Source organism: Lethenteron reissneri, chromosome 37 (assembly GCF_015708825.2).
Source record: "Lethenteron reissneri isolate LAM-NWPU_2019-01 chromosome 37, ASM1570882v1, whole genome shotgun sequence".
Classification (NCBI taxonomy): Eukaryota; Metazoa; Chordata; class Hyperoartia; order Petromyzontiformes; family Petromyzontidae; genus Lethenteron; species Lethenteron reissneri.
Genome location: NC_083815.1, coordinates 510,329 through 529,129, shown reverse-complemented (window position 1 = coordinate 529,129; position 18,801 = coordinate 510,329). Strand labels below are relative to the sequence as shown.

General features: G+C 59.9%; 1 protein-coding gene across 3 annotated transcripts in view; it reads left to right on the top strand.

Annotated features, from left to right (window-relative positions):
* The window catches only part of LOC133351328 (diacylglycerol kinase zeta-like), a 46,380-nt gene that overhangs the window by 25,139 nt on the left and 2,440 nt on the right, over nucleotides 1-18,801 (top strand). For 2 of the 3 annotated variants that reach the window (XM_061566431.1, XM_061566430.1), the window contains 14 exons: nucleotides 1,029-1,091; nucleotides 2,990-3,093; nucleotides 3,295-3,374; nucleotides 3,568-3,612; nucleotides 5,327-5,393; nucleotides 9,165-9,205; nucleotides 9,652-9,782; nucleotides 9,882-9,995; nucleotides 10,441-10,560; nucleotides 10,683-10,708; nucleotides 11,675-11,712; nucleotides 17,145-17,265; nucleotides 18,336-18,372; nucleotides 18,554-18,653. In XM_061566431.1, the coding sequence (XP_061422415.1) occupies nucleotides 1,029-1,091; nucleotides 2,990-3,093; nucleotides 3,295-3,374; nucleotides 3,568-3,612; nucleotides 5,327-5,393; nucleotides 9,165-9,205; nucleotides 9,652-9,782; nucleotides 9,882-9,995; nucleotides 10,441-10,560; nucleotides 10,683-10,708; nucleotides 11,675-11,712; nucleotides 17,145-17,265; nucleotides 18,336-18,372; nucleotides 18,554-18,653 (1,087 nt within the window). The remainder of the gene's footprint in view (nucleotides 1-1,028; nucleotides 1,092-2,989; nucleotides 3,094-3,294; nucleotides 3,375-3,567; nucleotides 3,613-5,326; nucleotides 5,394-9,164; nucleotides 9,206-9,651; nucleotides 9,783-9,881; nucleotides 9,996-10,440; nucleotides 10,561-10,682; nucleotides 10,709-11,674; nucleotides 11,713-17,144; nucleotides 17,266-18,335; nucleotides 18,373-18,553; nucleotides 18,654-18,801) is intronic. The other variant, XM_061566432.1, reaches the window with a different exon arrangement.

Genomic DNA, 18,801 nt, shown 5'->3' with positions numbered 1-18,801 from the left:
TCAGTTGATCAGCATTATATTTTCATCAGCTGCTAAGTAAAGTGTGGAAGCTGGCTGGCCTGGCGCTCCACAGTTATCCCCTTCCTTCTCTATGTTTAGAAGGTTACGTTGGCTGGGTCATGTAGCCCGCATACCCAGCCACCGCATGCCCAATAATCTTCTGTTTGGCCTAATAGAGGGGCTAAACGGGCTGGAAAAGAGATGGACTAATGCAGAACATGAGGAAGTGGAGCTGAGTGAACTTGCCGAAGACTGGTACCAGCGAGGTCAAGATCACCCTCATCTCGTGAAGGACGCTGCTGGGCAGTTGGAGGCAGTCACCCTCCAGCAACAACGGAGACGGAGGAGCGACGCTCACAACCACGAGCTGAGCGTCGGGTGGCTAAAGCGCAGCAAGTTGGCACAGTAGGGGGCACAGGTGGTGTATCAGCCAGTCGTCTGTCAGTCGACCCGTGGCACCTGGGTCTACCTCGTGGCCTCCTGCCAGCGGGCGTTCGACACTTCATGTGGCCTCAACGTGCACATAGCCTGGCACAAGCGTCGTGGTGACGTCACCACCACTTAGTGGCGAATGGCGGTTGTTGTTGTTGTGTGAGGAGCCGTAGTGTAGCAGTTAGAGCATTGCGCTACGAACCCGGTGACCTGAGTTCATTTCCCGCTCACGGCCAACACCAGTGATGCTGATCTGAACCAGTCCTCGACTTTCCCTTGGTTGACCCAGCCTCAATTGTGTACCGAGTACAATGTGTAAATATTACAGGGGATCTTTGTCTTTGTTAATGCTTGTGTCTGTGTATATTGTGCCCATATGTCCGTGTTTCTTTGCGTGTCTGTGTCGGTGCATTTGCCCGGGTCCGTGTTGGTCGCTGATGTCTGTGATTATGTCCGTGTGTCTGCGCGTGTGTTCATGTGTCTGTGATCATGTCCGTGTGTCTGCGCGTGTGTCCATGTGTCTGCGCGTGTGTCCGTGTGTCTGCGCGTGTGTCCGTGTGTCTGCGCGTGTGTCCGTGTGTCTGCGCGTGCATCAGCGTGCAAAAGCTGCCCGTGTGTGTGCCCCGGCGCGTCTCGGCGCCCCCCGCTAGCTCGCCCGTGTAAGTAGCCCCCCACTGAAGCCCTCTGTGATGTCACCACCAGCACTGCTTGCTCCATACACTCCCACGCACACGGGCCGCCCCAGGGCGCGGGGGCTGGGGCTGTGCTTTTATGGGGGGGGGGGAAATTTCTCCATCCCCGGACTGAACTTCACTCATCATCCCCGGGCTCCGAGGGGGTGTGGTGGAAATTTATGAACTCAAAAACCCGCGTTGACCCTGGTTTGTGCTTGAGGGGGCGATGATTGCTGCGTTTCATCCTAATGGAGTCATTTGCGGTGTAATTTAGAGAATTCAGACTGTGACCGGTACACATTGGCCTACTCTTTCGAATGACGTGACGGGATCTTCAACGTGCAAAGCGGATTGTGCCGAGTTGCATGGTTAATACATGTACATTTCGTCCGTGAACCACTGCGACAAGCAGTGACCTGCCGGTCCACATCGCTGCGCAGATTTGCCTTCGGAGATTCGATGACATCACCCAAAGCTCCACACAGATAGATACAATAAGGCAGAGCTGTGAAGCCTCTCGAGGTGCGGCTGCGTCGAGACGCAGCCGCCCCTGCCCAGCGCCGTCTCCACCCGGCTCCTCCTCCTCCTACGGGCTCCTGCGACTCACGCGACCACCGAGGCATCATCGATGGTCGCCTCTTATTGACAGCCGAGAACCAGTGGTGGAAACCCCGCATTCTTATGGTGGGAGTGAGGATATCCATAAGACAACCACTGTTGGCTTTCCCACAAAATGGTACTTATTTATCGATCCCAGGAGGATGATGGGCCGAGTCAACCCCCAGCCAGGATTTTAACTCTCAATGAATGATCGCGAGCCGCTCATTCTACCACTGAGCCGCCTGGCCCGATGTCCAAGTTCTAACCAGGCTCAACCCTGCTGAGATTCTGAGATCTGATAACATTTGGACGAGTTCAGGGTGATCATGGGACCCCAACCATTGCCCCATAAACACCACAATCACGCGTGTGGCAAACACGTCGACACACGCATGGCGTACGCACGAGCACGTGGACACGTGTGCTCCTTGCATGTGCATGGTGCTTGCATGTGTTTGTGTACAGCGCCGTGTGTACAGTGCGTGCCACGCATGTCCACGGAACGCACGAGCTCCGTGTGCCACAGCCAAGGCATGCGCGCATCGTGGACTGCAGTGACCTCTCGTCTGCCAGTGACAGGAGCGCTGGCACTTGATACCGGCATGCGCGGGTGATGCGTGCCACTGCATTCGTGTCGATGCTCGTCACTGTCCGTCAACGCGTCCTCTTGCTCTTTTGCCAGTGTGCCACTCTCCTGCATCTGTATCGGCGTGGGGTGCCAGTGTCACGGTGTCACTATCCATGTGGGGTCCCACTCTCACTATCCCCGTGGGGTCCCACTGTCACTATCTCCTGTGGTGTGCGAGTGTCACGGTGTCACTATCTCCTGTGGGGTCCCACTCTCACTATCTCCTGTGGGGTGCGAGTGTCACGGTGTCACTATCTCCTGTGGGGTCCCACTGTCACTATCTCCTGTGGGGTGCCAGTGTCACGGTGTCACTATCCTCCATGGTGTGCCAGCGTAGCACGTGCCATTTGCGCTATCTCCCGTGGCATGTTGGTGTGTGTGTCCCTGTTGTCCCGTGGCGTGTCGGTGTGTCACTACTCCCTGTGTGTTACAACCAGCTTCTTCTCTGATCTTTGTGTTTAGTTGATTGTCCTTCCCCCGCACCTCCGATTAGCACGGTTGGCTACGTACGGTGCGAAAGAAGTTTAACGTACATACATATTCTACTGGAGCGAGGATGGAACGCTCCACGCGTCTTTTGAGTGCGGGTGGCGGTGTGGGTGGCAGTGAGGGCGAGCGGTGCTGTGCATGTGTGCTCGTGGTTGTTCCGCTGTAGTTGCGTGGCGACCCCCCCGGAGAGGCTGCGGATTCGCATCAGTCGCATCCGTCTCCATGACTACGAGGAGCTGCGCTACCACAAGGACCGCCTGCGCGAGGCCTGTAGGTATCACCGTCTCAACACGCATCGGTGGAGTCACACCTGTACTCACTCTTCACTCACACCTCCCACACACCTCGCTCACACCCACACACCCACTAACCCCCACACCTCGCTCACACCCACACAGCTGCATGCCCGCGCGTCCCCGCGTGGAAATGAATCCCTGCTCTTGTCCCGCGTGCGATGCGTCTCACACTCAGCGGTGCCTGTGGGAGTCATCGTGGTGCCAGGAGACTGTGACCTGGACACCTGCCGCGAGCACATCGAGCGTCTGCAAGAGGTCAGCTCCTGCTCCTCCCTCCCCTCCTGATGGGATTTGTACAAAATTAATTATATTTTATGCGGAGGGGCAGATATGGTATGGAGGTGTCGTAGTGTCCGCGTGTTTAACTTGTTATGGGGTGATGTGGTGGTGTTGCGAATGGCCCTGTGATGGTGGCGAGGGTTGACGATTGACACCGATCCCCACACAGGACCTCCCGGCGGCGGATGCGGCGCTGCCACGGCTCCTCGAGCACGTGCGTGACTCCCACGCACTTCGCGAGCGTCACGGACCTCGACGCCGTGTGTCCATGCACATGACGTCACGTGTCCCCGTGCACATGACGTCACGTGTCCCCGTGCACATGACGCCGTGTGTCCCCATGCACATGACGTCGTGTGTCCCCATGCACATGACGTCGTGTGTCCCCGTGCACATGACGTCGTGTGTCCCCGTGCACATGACGTCGTGTGTCCCCGTGCACATGACGTCGTGTGTCCCCATGCACATGACGCCCGGTGTCCCCATGCACATGACGTCGTGTGTCCCCATGCACATGACGTCGTGTGTCCCCGTGCACATGACGTCGTGTGTCCCCGTGCACATGACGTCGTGTGTCCCCGTGCACATGACGCCGCGTGTCCCCATGCACATGACGTCGTGTGTCCCCATGCACATGACGCCGCGTGTCCCCATGCACATGACGTCACGTGTCCCCATGCACATGACGCCGCGTGTCCCCATGCACATGACGTCACGTGTCCCCATGCACATGACGCCGTGTCCCCATGCACATGACGTCACGTGTCCCCATGCACATGACGCCGTGTCCCCATGCACATGACGCCGCGTGTCCCCATGCACATGACGTCACGTGTCCCCATGCACATAACGCCGTGTCCCCATGCACATGACGTCACGTGTCCCCATGCACATGACGCCGTGTCCCCATGCACATGACGCCGCGTGTCCCCATGCACATGACGTCACGTGTCCCCATGCACATGACGTCACGTGTCCCCGTGCACATGACGTCGTGTGTCCCCATGCACATGACGCCGTGTCCCCATGCACATGACGTCACGTGTCCCCGTGCACATGACGTCGTGTGTCCCCATGCACATGACGCCGTGTCCCCGTGCACATGACGTCACGTGTCCCCGTGCACATGACGCCACGTGTCCCCATGCACATGACGCCACGTGTCCCCATGCACATGACGCCACGTGTCCCCGTGCACATGACGTCACGTGTCCCCGTGCACATGACGCCGTGTCCCCATGCACATGACGTCACGTGTCCCCGTGCACATGACGTCGTGTGTCCCCATGCACATGACGCCGTGTCCCCGTGCACATGACGTCACGTGTCCCCGTGCACATGACGTCACGTGTCCCCATGCACATGACGCCACGTGTCCCCATGCACATGACGCCACGTGTCCCCGTGCACATGACGTCACGTGTCCCCGTGCACATGACGTCACGTGTCCCCGTGCACATGACGTCACGTGTCCCCATGCACATGACGCCACGTGTCCCCATGCACATGACGCCACGTGTCCCCGTGCACATGACGTCACGTGTCCCCGTGCACATGACGTCACGTGTCCCCGTGCACATGACGTCACGTGTCCCCGTGCACATGACGCCGTGTCCCCGTGCACATGACGCCGTGTGTCGTGTGTTTAAATCGTGCCACTGTGAATCTCAAGCGTGGTCCACGTGTCACGAGTCTCATGAATGCCTCGCGCGTGTCTCACGAGATGCACCCGACACCGAGTGGAGTGTCGGGCGGCAAACATACAGCGAGGAGCACATTGGTGCAACGGCCATCCATCTCAGCCGGCCCATGGCACGTGACCTCCTGTCAGCAGCGAACTCAAAACGCACCTAGTCTGGCACAGGCGCTGGCGGTCAGGTCGCTGTTGGTGACGAATGGAGGCTGTTGTTGTTGTTGCGTTCACGCAGGAGGGGGAAGGCAGGACGAGGATTCTCTCCTCGCAGAAACTCTCCCCCAAGTGGTGCTTCCTGGACTGTGAGGACAGCATTGGCTCACACTCACTCACACTCTCACACTCACTCTCACTCACTCTCACACACTCACACTCTCTCACACTCACTCACTCTCACACTCACTCACTCACACTCTCACTCACACTCTCTCACACTCTCACTCACACTCACTCACACTCTCTCACTCACACTCTCACACTCACTCACACTCTCACTCACACTCACTCACACTCTCACTCACACTCACTCACACTCTCACTCACACTCTCACTCACACTCACTCTCACACACTCACACTCTCTCACACTCACTCACTCACACTCTCACACTCTCACACTCTCACTCACACTCACTCACTCACACTCTCACTCACACTCTCTCACACTCTCACTCACACTCTCACTCACACTCTCACTCACACTCACTCACACTCTCACTCACACTCTCACTCACACTCTCACTCACTCACACTCTCACTCACACTCTCTCACACTCTCACTCACACTCACTCACACTCTCACTCACACTCACTCACACTCACTCACTCACACTCTCACTCTCACACTCACTCACACTCTCACTCACACTCTCTCACACTCTCACTCACACTCTCACTCACACTCTCTCACTCACACTCACTCACACTCTCACTCACACTCTCTCACACTCTCACTCACACTCTCACTCACACTCACTCATTCACACTCTCTCTCTCACTCACACTCTCTCACTCACACTCACTCACACTCTCACTCACACTCTCACTCACACTCACTCACACTCACTCACACTCTCACTCACACTCTCTCACACTCTCACTCACACTCACTCACTCACACTCTCACTCACACTCTCACTCACACTCACTCACACTCTCACTCACACTCACTCACTCACACTCTCTCACACTCTCACTCACACTCACTCACACTCTCACTCACACTCACTCACACTCACTCACACTCTCACTCACACTCTCACTCACACTCACTCACTCACACTCTCTCTCACTCTCTCTCACTCTCTCTCACTCACACTCTCACACTCTCACTCACACTCTCTCACACTCTCACTCACACTCTCACACTCACACTCACTCACACTCTCACTCACACTCTCACACTCACTCACTCACACTCACTCACACTCTCACTCACACTCTCTCACACTCTCACACTCACTCACACTCTCACTCACACTCTCTCACTCTCACTCACACTCTCACTCACACTCACTCACACTCACTCACTCACACTCTCACTCACACTCTCTCACACTCTCACTCACACTCACTCACTCACACTCTCACTCACACTCTCACTCACACTCACTCACTCACACTCTCTCTCACTCTCTCTCACTCACACTCTCACACTCACTCACTCACACTCTCACTCACACTCTCTCACACTCTCACTCACACTCTCACTCACACTCTCACTCACACTCTCTCACTCACACTCTCACACTCACTCACACTCTCTCTCACTCTCTCTCACACTCTCACTCACACTCACTCACTCACACTCTCACTCACACTCTCACTCACACTCTCACTCACACTCTCACTCACACTCACTCACTCACACTCTCTCTCACTCTCTCTCACTCACACTCTCTCACTGTCACTCATGCACTCTTTCACTCTCACACATTCACTCTCACTCACTCTCATTCACTCTCATCACTCTCATGCACACTCGTTCTTTCACTCACGCTAAAACACTCACACACTCCCTCTCACATAAAGACAATGACCCCCCGTATTGCCTTAACAGGCTGTTGGGACAAGTGCTGTTAGCGAGCACCTATGAAGGCTGGCACGGCACACGAGGGGGAGGGGGGTGGCCAGCACCACGCCTGACCGCCTTTGTCTCCCCAGGGCTGATATTTACAAACCGCACCAGGGTACTCATTTAAGGCTAAGTTGACCTAGAGGAATCCCAGGACCAGTTCAAATATTCGCCACTGTTTTTGGAAATGAGCGGGTTTGCAGTGTGTCGAGCTAACCATGCACCACTGCTCTCCACACTCGCACACGCGCATTCTCACCCCTCTTCATCTCACACACATTGACTCTATCGCTCTCCCACTCGCTCACTCTCACTCGCTCGCTCACTCCCACCACGGGGCGGTGATTGCGTGGACCCATGCAGTATCAAAACAGACGAGTGCCCCAAACTCCGTATGAGCGTTTTGCGGTTCGAATCCCGCAGGCCGCCCCGGTTAATATTGTGGTGTGTTAACATAAAACTCTGCACGTCAGTTGACGTCAAAGACCCTGTGATGCCATTAGAAGAGGAATAAGCTATTGTTTGCCGTTGTCATGGCACAAATCTGCCACATTTCTAAAATTACGCCGCAAACGACTCGAGTGGGAAGCGCAGCAACCCTGAATGAACACTCGAAATAAACACCGACCAGAGAGGGTACTGCCTGTCCGCCACAGTTGACTGTGCGGTGTGTGGCTCTGTTGGTGTGTCTGCGCGTGTGTGTTACCATCAGCTCCACCAACATTAAGCACCGACCTGGGTATGTTGTGCCATCAGACACTCCACCCCCACAGCTCCCAATTGGTGATGGGCAGTTTCCATACATGGGCAGGGTGCTCATTACCGACTCTGGTTTGACAGCAGAGGTCTCACTCCTAATCAGTCGAGCGGCATTATATTTTTAAATTCTTTATATTAAGTTCACTTGCTTGCTTGCTTGCGTGCTTACGACCGTGCAAATCTTTCGGTCGTTTTTTAACCCACTTCCCGTGATCCAATCGAGCTGACGTTTTGCACACAGACTCGTTGTGCGTGACAATTTATTTTCGTGAAAAACTTTTTCCATAACTTTACACTTTTTAGGAATTTTTTTAATATTTAATTACCAATTGCTTAATGGTGGCAGGCAATCATCTGACCCATAGGTGGCAGCCATCTCAAGCCAGAGGACGAGAGGACTCTAGCCGCCACGCATGTAAAGGATTTATAGTGAAAAACTTTGTTTTTACGGGTTATTTTTTATCGGTTGCGTAACGCTGAAGCTACCTGGTCTGTTGCTCCACACGAAGGTTTGAGTCTTCTCGGCCACGGTCATGCCCTCCCTTCTGTATGCTTGCAAAACGTGGACCCCGCCCTAATGTAACATCTTCGCCAGTTAGAAACATTTAGGCAGGCCTGCTTACGATCCATCCTGGGTTTAACCAGACTGGATTGTGTGAGGAGCTCACAAATCCTTGAAAGATCTGGACAAAGTCATGTTGGTGAGCTCCTCCGGCAGGCAAGGCTGTGTTGGCTGGGTCATGTAGCCAGCATGCCCAGCCACCACATGCCGAAACAACTTTTGTTTGACCGGATAGACGGGGCTAAACGGGCATGGCACAGGCTAGAAAAGAGATGGACTTGGCGATGATGGTACCAGCGGTGTCAAGATCGGCCTCTATAGAGGAGGCTCGTGAAGGACGCTACTGGGCAGTTGGAGGCAGTCGCCCTCCAGCAACAACGGAGGGCAGAGGAGCGACGCTCACAACAACGAGCGGAGCGCCGGGTGACTAAAGCACAGCAAGTTGGCACAGTAGGGGGCACAGGTGGTGCATCAGCCAGTCATCTCAGTCAATCGACCCGTGGCACCTGGGTCTGCCCCGTGACCTCGTGCCAGCGGGCGTTCGACACTTCACGTGGCCTTAACATACACATAGCCTGGCACAAGCGCCGTGGTGACGTCACCGCCACTTAGCGGCGAATGGCGGTTGTTGTTGTGTGTCGGGGTTCGTGCGTGTGTGTGTGCCTGTGCGTGTGTACAGCCACATCAGCAGATCGATTCTTCCGCATCGACCGCATGCAGGTACGACGCGTGCGTCCTGCGTAAGTGAACCTCACACCCATCGTCACACTCACACGGAGTTCGAGTCACAGACTTTTAAAGGATGGACGAACAACGGCTTTGTTATTGAGCAGGCAGAAAGACGCCGTCTTCTTCAACGTGTGGCACTTCCTCAGCTTTGGTTCAGCCAAGCCTGACTGCTGACGAGTTACCACATGTTGAAACCGGCCCAGAGTTGTTTTTGTGTTGAACCAATGCTGATGAAATGATGCACTCCCAGAAAGCCGTGTGACTGATGAGTTGTGTAAACATTTGTGGTTTTGTTTTGTGTGATGGGACAGATCTTGGAGAGAGGAGGATGATTGCCAGCAGTGTGTTGCATTCCTCATGGCTGATGATGTTGATGATGGTGATGATGGCGATGATGTTGATGGTGTTGATTTCCGCGTGCGTCCTCGCGACTGCAGGAGCAGCTGCACTTCCTGTCGGACATGTCGGCCGAGGAGCTGTTCGTGCTGGACCCGGAGACCCCGCGCCCGGCGTCCGTGTCCAGCGGGGCCGCGCCGGGCATGCCCGACCTCGTGGAGCCCTCTCCCGGGTAGAGCCCTCACCTCGCTGCCTCCCATTTCGCGTCCCTCGCGCCTCACCTCCTCCTCCTCCTCACCCCTCTTCTGTGCCCTCTGTCGTGCGTGGCCAGGGTGCCGAGCCCCATGTCGGACAGCGAGCTCCTGCGCAGGGCGGCGCCCCCGTGCCGCCCTGCGCTGCTCTTCCCCGCGACCCCGAGCGGATCGCACTTCCCCCTGCGGCGCCGGTACCAGCGCAGCGCCGCTCCACTCGTCTGTCTCGACGCATCCCAGTCACCTCTTTTGTCAACATTCATATCCATGATCTCTCCCCCACCCATCTATACCTCCGGTAATTTGCATCTGCGCTCATCTTCATCGCTATCCCTATCCATCTCCATGCGTCTCTAGTCCTGGGTTGGTGTTCAGAGCGAGGGGCTGGTTAATTGGGGCAGGAGGCCGTGGAGAGACAGGGAGGGGAGGCAGGGGCGCTCCTGCGCGTAGCTGTGCACGCGGCTTCATTTCTCGCCGCGTTCCGGGCCGCTGGTAGCCCGGGGTAGTTGGCGCGCAACTTGTCGGAGTAGTGGTCGTCAGAGGGATGTGTACTGGATGTGATGTGCCGGATACCGGAAACATGTATTGTTATTTCCAGCACCAGGCATTGCCCCACCCCCCCCCCCTGCATCTCCACAGGGCAGTTGGGTTCCACGTGCCCGGCGCACGCCGCAGGCTGTCCAGCGACGGCTGTTGCGTGACGGACCGACTGTCCCGGCAACACAGTGCCCCCCCCGCGCCCATGAAGGCGCTCACCAGGTGCTGCCACCGCTCACCATACACACACACTCACCACAAACCACATACACTCACCACACACACTCACCACCACCATCGCTATCACACACACCCGGGACTAATGCGTCTTTCATATCTGCCAGGTTGGCCATGTCGACTGCTACGAAAGGTAACGCGCCCCTCACTCACACACAAGACAACGATCCCCCGTGTAGCCTTGACTGACTATTGGGGCAAGGGCTGTTTGTGAGTAGCGCCTGTGAAGGCCGGTCAACAACACGAGGGGGTGGTGTGGCCAGAAGTTGCGCTCGGCAACTTCGTTAAGAAAGCTCAACACACACGCGGATACGAGGAGGAACCTCGCGATAGCAGAGATGTGGTGCAGGCATCCGTGAGTGTCAAACCACACAGGGGTGTGTGCACAGAACACTCGGACTCTGCGCAATATGCAGCAGGAGTTCTTCAAAAACTCCACTGTGGTCTTCTTGTCCTAGGGCACCATCAAATAAATGTGAGCAAATTTGACCGACTGACAGGGACAACAGTGAGACAGAGACGCACAGCTGTGGACTCCTCATGCACGGTTACTAGAGGCAAATTGTGCAGCAGTGAGCATTGGTGACTCTACTGTACTGATGAGTCGTAATAAGGAGGAAACCGGACTCCACTTAAATTTCGATTTAAAGCTTTCGTGACTGCAGGGATTCATCTTCTTGGTTCTTTCGGTAAAGTCACGTAGAAGGGAAATAATAAAATAATAAAAATAAAACATAATAAAATAATTATCACGACGTTTCGGCCACAACGCAAGCAGCCGTCCTCAGGTGAAGAACAGGTCTGTCGGAAAGACAGCGTCTGACGCTGTCTGTTCTTCACCTGAGGACAGACCTGTTCTTCACCTGAGGACGGCTGCTTGCGTTGTGGCCGAAACGTCGTGATAATTATTTTATTATGTTTTATTTTTATTATTTTATTATTTCCCTTCTACGTGACTTTACCGAAAGAACCAAGAAGATGGACTCCACTTGTCTGTTTCATTGCCGTCTGTCCGTCTGTCACGTTGCTGGGATAAGTTTCCCTGGCGCGTGAATTTGCTTTCCGGGCTGAATGTCTCCTCCCTCCTCCTCTCCCGCAGCTCTGCTGGACGCCGCACGGCAGGGGTCGCTCGAGAAGGCGAGCGCCGTGGCGCCGTCACCGCACCCCGCACACCGCACCCCGCACACCGCACCCCGCACCCGAACCCCGCACCCCGCACCCCATCGCACCCCACCGCACCCCGCACACCGCACACCGCACCCCGAATCCCGCACACCGCACCCCGAACCCCGCACCCCACCGCACCCCACCGCACCCCGCACACCGCACACCGCACCCCGAATCCCGCACACCGCACCCCGAACCCCGCACCCCACCGCACCCCACCGCACCCCACCGCACCCCGCACCCCGCACCCCACACACCGCACCCCGCACCCCACCGCACCCCGCACACCGCACACCGCACCCCGCACCCCACACACCGCACCCCGCACCCCACACACTGCACACCGCACCCCACACACCGCACCCCACACACCGCACCCCGCACCCCACACACCGCACCCCGCACCCCACACACCGCACCCCGCACCCCACACACTGCACACCGCACCCCACACACCGCACCCCACACACCGCACCCCGCACCCCACACACCGCACCCCGCACACTGCACACCGCACCCCACACACCGCACCCCGCACCCCACACACCGCACCCCGCACACTGCACACCGCACCCCGCACCCCGCACACTGCACCCCACACACCGCACCCCACACACCGCACCCCGCACCCCGCACCCCGCACACTGCACCCCGCACACTGCACACTGCACCCCGCACACTGCACCCCGCACACCGCACCCCACACATCGCACCCCGCACACTGCACCCCGCACACTGCACCCCACACACTGCACCCCGCACACCGCACCCCACACACCGCACCCCGCACCCCGCACACTGCACCCCACACACCGCACCCCGCACACCGCACCCCGCACCCCGCACCCCGCACACTGCACACCGCACCCCACACACCGCACCCCACACACCGCACACTGCACACTGCACCCCGCACACTGCACCCCGCACACCGCACCCCACACACCGCACCCCGCACACTGCACACCGCACCCCGCACCCCGCACCCCGCACACTGCACACCGCACCCCACACACCGCACCCCACACACCGCACACCGCACACTGCACCCCACACACCGCACCCCGCACACCGCACCCCACACCCCGCACACCGCACCCCACACACCGCACCCCGCACCCCGCACACCGCACCCCGCACACCGCACCCCACACACTGCACCCCGCACACTGCACCCCACACACCGTACCCCGCACACCGCACCCCACACACCGCACCCCTCACACTGCACCCCACACACCGCACCCCGCACACCGCACCCCACACACCGCACCCCGCACACTGCACCCCGCACACTGCACCCCGCACACTGCACCCCACACACCGCACCCCGCACACCGCACCCCACACACCGCACCCCGCACACTGCACCCCGCACACTGCACCCCGCACACCGCACCCCACACACCGCACCCCGCACACTGCACCCCACACACTGCACCCCGCACACTGCACCCCACACACCGCACCCCGCACACTGCACCCCACACACTGCACCCCGCACACTGCACCCCACACACTGCACCCCACACACTGCACCCCGCACCCCACACACTGCACCCCGCACACCGCACCCCGCACCCCGCACACTGCACCCCACACACCGCACCCCACACACTGCACCCCGCACACCGCACCCCACACACTGCACCCCGCACACTGCACCCCGCACACTGCACCCCGCACACTGCACCCCGCACACTGCACCCCGCACACCGCACCCCACACACCGCATCCCACACACCGCACCCCGCACACCGCACCCCGCACACTGCACCCCGCACACTGCACCCCGCACACTGCACCCCGCACACCGCACCCCACACACCGCATCCCACACACCGCACCCCACACACCGCACCCCACACACCGCACCCCACACACCGCATCCCACACACCGCATCCCACACACTGCACCCCGCACACTGCACCCCGCACACTGCACCCCGCACACTGCACCCCACACACCGCACCCCACACACCGCATCCCACACACCGCATCCCACACACTGCACCCCGCACACCGCACCCCACACACCGCATCCCACACACCGCACCCCGCACACCGCACCCCGCACACCGCACCCCGCACACTGCACCCCACACACTGCACCCCGCACACCGCACCCCACACACCGCACCCCGCACACCGCACACCGCACCCCGCACACTGCACCCCGCACCCCGCACACCGCACCCCGCACACTGCACCCCGCACACCGCACCCCGCACACCGCACCCCGCAGACTGCACCCCACACACCGCACCCCACACACCGCACCCCGCACACTGCACCCCACACACCGCACCCCGCACACCGCACCCCACACACTACACCCCGCACCCCGCACACCACACACTGCACCCCACACACCGCACCCCGCACACTGCACCCCACACACCGCACCCGCACACCGCACCCCGCACACCGCACCCCACACACCGCACCCCGCACACCGCACCCCACACACCGCCCCCCACACACCGCACCCCGCACCCCACACACCGCACCCCGCACCCCACACACCGCACCCCACACACCGCACCCCGCACACCGCACCCCACACAACCGCACCCCGCACACCGCACCCCGCACACCGCACCCCACACACCGCCCCCACCACACCGCATCCCACACACCGCATCCCACACACTGCCACCCCGCACCCCACACACCGCACCCCGCACCCCACACACCAGCCACCCCGCACACCGCACCCCGCACACCGCACCCCCGCACACCGCACCCCCGCCACAACGCACACCGCACCCCGCACACGCCAACCGAACCCCGCACACCGCCACAACCGCACACCGCAACCCCACCCACACCGCACACCGCACCCCGCACACGCACCCCGCACACCGCACCCCGCACACCGCACCCCGCACACCGCACCCCGCACACCGCACCCCGCACCCCACACACCGCACCCGCACACCGCACCCCGCACCCCACACACCGCACCCCGCACACCGCACCCCGCACACCGCACACACACGCACCCGCACACCGCACACCACACCGCACCCCACACACCGCACACCGCACCCGCACACCGCACCCCACACACCGCACCCCGCACACCGCACCCCACACACCGCACCCGCACACCGCACCCCGCACACCGCACCCCCACACACCGCACCCCGCACACCGCACCCCACACACCGCCCCCCACACCGCACCCGCACCCCACACACACCGCACCCCGCACCCCACACACCGCACCCCCACACACCGCACCCGCACACCGCACCCCACACACCCACCCCGCACACCGCACCCCGCACACCGCACCCCACACACCGCACCCCGCACCCCACACACCGCACCCCGCACCCACACCACCGCACCCCGCACACCGCACCCCGCACACCGCACCCCGCACACCGCACACGCACCCCGCACACCGCACCCCGCACACCGCACACCGCACACCGCACCCCACACACCGCACACCGCACCCCGCACATCGCACCCCGCACACCGCACCCCGCACACCGCACCCCGCACACCGCACCCCGCACACCGCACCCCGCACCCCACACACCGCACCCCGCACACCGCACCCCGCACCCCACACACCGCACCCCGCACACCGCACCCCGCACACCGCACACCGCACCCCGCACACCGCACACCGCACACCGCACCCCACACACCGCACACCGCACCCCGCACACCGCACCCCACACACCGCACCCCGCACACCGCACCCCACACACCGCACCTCGCACACCGCACACCGCACCCCGCACACCGCACCCCACACACCGCACCCCGCACCCCACACACCGCACCCCACACACCGCACCCCGCACACCGCACACCGCACCCCGCACACCGCACCCCGCACACCGCACCCCCACACACCGCACCCCGCACACCGCACACCCACCCCACACACCGCACCCCGCACACCGCACCCCACACACCGCACCCCGCACACCGCACCCCACACACCGCACCCCGCACACCGCACCCCGCACCCCGCACACCGCACCCCACACACCGCACCCCGCACCCCGTACACCGCACCCCGCACACCGCACACTGCACACCGCACACCGCACCCCGCACACCGCACCCCACACACCGCACCCCGCACACCGCACCCCGCACCCCGCACACCACAACCCGCACACCGCACACCGCACCCGCACACCGCACCCCGAACCCCGCACACCGCACCCCGCACACCGCACCCCGAACCCCGCACCCCACCGCGCCCCCACCGCACCCCGCACCCCGCACCCCACTGCATCCCGCACCCCGCACACCGAACCCCGCACCCCGCACCCCGCACACCGCACCCCGCACCCTGCACCCTACCGCACCCCACCGCACCCCGCACCCGCACACCGCACCCCGCACACCGCACCCTGAACCCGCACCCACCGCCCCCCACCGCACCCCACACACCACACCCCAGCCCTGCGCCACGCGAATGGGGCGCGCAGTGGGTGGGCGCACGGTCATAAATTTGAGGAAGAGCCCAAGACTCGGAGACCCCAACAATAACGATGATGACGACTTGCACGCGTGATGCACCCGGAGAGGGAACGGGAGGGAACGGAAGGGAGTTAGCAAGGGAGCGAGTGAAAAGGAGCGACTCTCCCACTCGACAGCACACTCGACGTACCCACTCACCCACCCAATCACTCGCCTACCTGCTCACCTCCCGTCTCTCACGCACTCACCCACCCACTTGCTCGCTCGCCCACCCACTCACTTGCTCACTCACCCACCCACCCACTTGCTCGCTCGCCCACCCACCCACTTGCTCACTCACCCATTCACCCACTTACTCACTCACTCACTTGCTCACTCACCCATTCACCCACTTACTCATTCACCCATTCACCCACTTACTCATTCACGCACCCACTTACTTACCCGCACACTCACCTACTCGTGAAAGCATGGCGTGGTGGAGGAACGTGTTGAGGAGAGAAAGCGGAGAGGGGGAATAAGCGGAGTTCCCTGGGAAGTAAGTTGCAGAGCGTGCGGACGGCGTAGCGGCCTAAGTCCTTGACCAGGCAGCGCACATTGGCACAGCGGTCAAGGGAGTGGGCTGGGCGGTGTCCGCCGTGGGCAGGAGGCTGAGCGACACTGTCGTCTCTTTTTTGTTTCCAATCGCATTCGGCTGTTTTCCCTTCAAAAACCATAATCTCTATCATGACACATGATGGTACGCTTCTATAAACAATTTCGTTTATTTAAAGCTACCGCCGTAACATTTCTATTTCACATATTTGTGATCCAGAGATAATATTCTTCGAGAAGATAATTTATAGCATTTGCCACCCCGCGTGGTAATGATTAGACATGTTTTCAGCCAATGGCCCAAAGACTACCCGCTGTCTCCTCCTCCTTCTCCTCCCGTGCGTCCCGCCAGCTGATCGATGCCCACTCGCGGGGGGCCGACCTCCTGGCCCGTGACTCGGAGGGGCGCAGCGCGCTCCACCACGCGGCCGCTGGGGGCCACCGCGACCTCGTCAAGCACATCCTTGAGACCGGTCCGTTCTGCCAAGGGTCACCGTGGCCGTGTTTTGCTTTGCTCGTGCTGAGCACGGCTTTTGGAAAAATCTAACAAAGGCCAAAGTTATTTCCGCCACTCAAATGAGCATTGAGGAGGTGATCATCTTCTGTTCACTTCCCTTAGGCAGTTCGGGAAATTCCTCATTCCTTTGGTGGGGAGTGAGTCTCTTCATGGGACAGTCAGCATTGTTGACTGCTTTTGGAAAGCTGAACATGGTAATGAAAAATGAAGTAGCGGTGAGCCTTGAGGTGATGGTGTTTAATCGGTAGGTGCCACGTGGTTCAGAGACGCGACAATTTACCGGAAATGTCCAACAACTGAAGTGTGCAGAGAAGCACGGAGAGATGCACGCTGAGAATTACATTGAAGGGTGTGACGGGAGTGTGGTGGTAGTATGTGTGTGTGGGGTGGTGGTAGTGTGTGTGTGGGGTGGCAGTAGTGTGTGTGGGGTGGTGGTGTGGTATAGTCGTGTGATGGTAGTGTGTGTGTGTGGGGTGGCGGTGGCAGTAGTGTGTGTGGGGTGGTGGTGTGGTATAGTCGTGTGATGGTAGTGTGTGTGGGGTGGTGGTGGTGTGTGTGTGGGGTGGTGGTGGTGTGTGTGTGGGGTGGTGGTGGTGTGTGTGTGGGGTGGTGGTGGTGTGTGTGTGGGGTGGCAGTAGTGTGTGTGGGGTGGTGGTGTGGTATAGTCGTGTGGTGGTAGTGTGTGTGTGGGGTGGTGGTGGCAGTAGTGTGTGTGGGGTGGTGGTGTGGTATAGTCGTGTGATGGTAGGGTGTGTGTGGGGTGGCGGTGGCAGTAGTGTGTGTGGGGTGGTGGTGTGGTATAGTCGTGTGGTGGTGTGTGTGTGTGGGGTGGTGGTGGTGTGTGTGTGGGGTGGTGGTGTGGTATAGTCGTGTGATGGTGTGTGTGTGTGGTGGTGTGGTATAGTCGTGTGGTGAGAGGATCATGGTGTGCTCGCAGCGTTCGTGCTGTGGTGGTATGGTGGGAGTCTGCGTGATGCGGTGAAATTGGGGCGTGCTGTTTTTGATGCGCTGCTGTATTTCCAACAGGGCCCCTAGAGCTATTGGATGAAGCGGAGGCTGACACGTGCGTATACACAGACACACGCACACGTAATGTTGTGATATTGCAGTGGTGTTATGGTCTCATTTGATGTGCTGATGCTGTGATGCTTGATGTTGCTATGTTGTACTTCAATGTTGTGATGCGTGATGGCGTGATGAGTTTCCAGTGATGACGATGATGAAGATGACGATGTGTCCCGCAGAGGGAACACCGCTCTGCACGGTGCCGCTGCTGGGGGGCACCGCACCGTCTGTTACTTCCTGGTGGAGGCCGGAGCCTCGCTGCTCAAAACCAACTCCAAGGTTCAATCCAGTACCCCACCCCGACATACCCACTCTGCTCACCCCCCCAACATACCCCCTCCCTCCCCACCCCCAGCATTCCCCATCCCTCTCTCCCCACCCCGACATACCCCCTCCCTCTCTCCCCACCCCCAGCATTCCCCTTCTC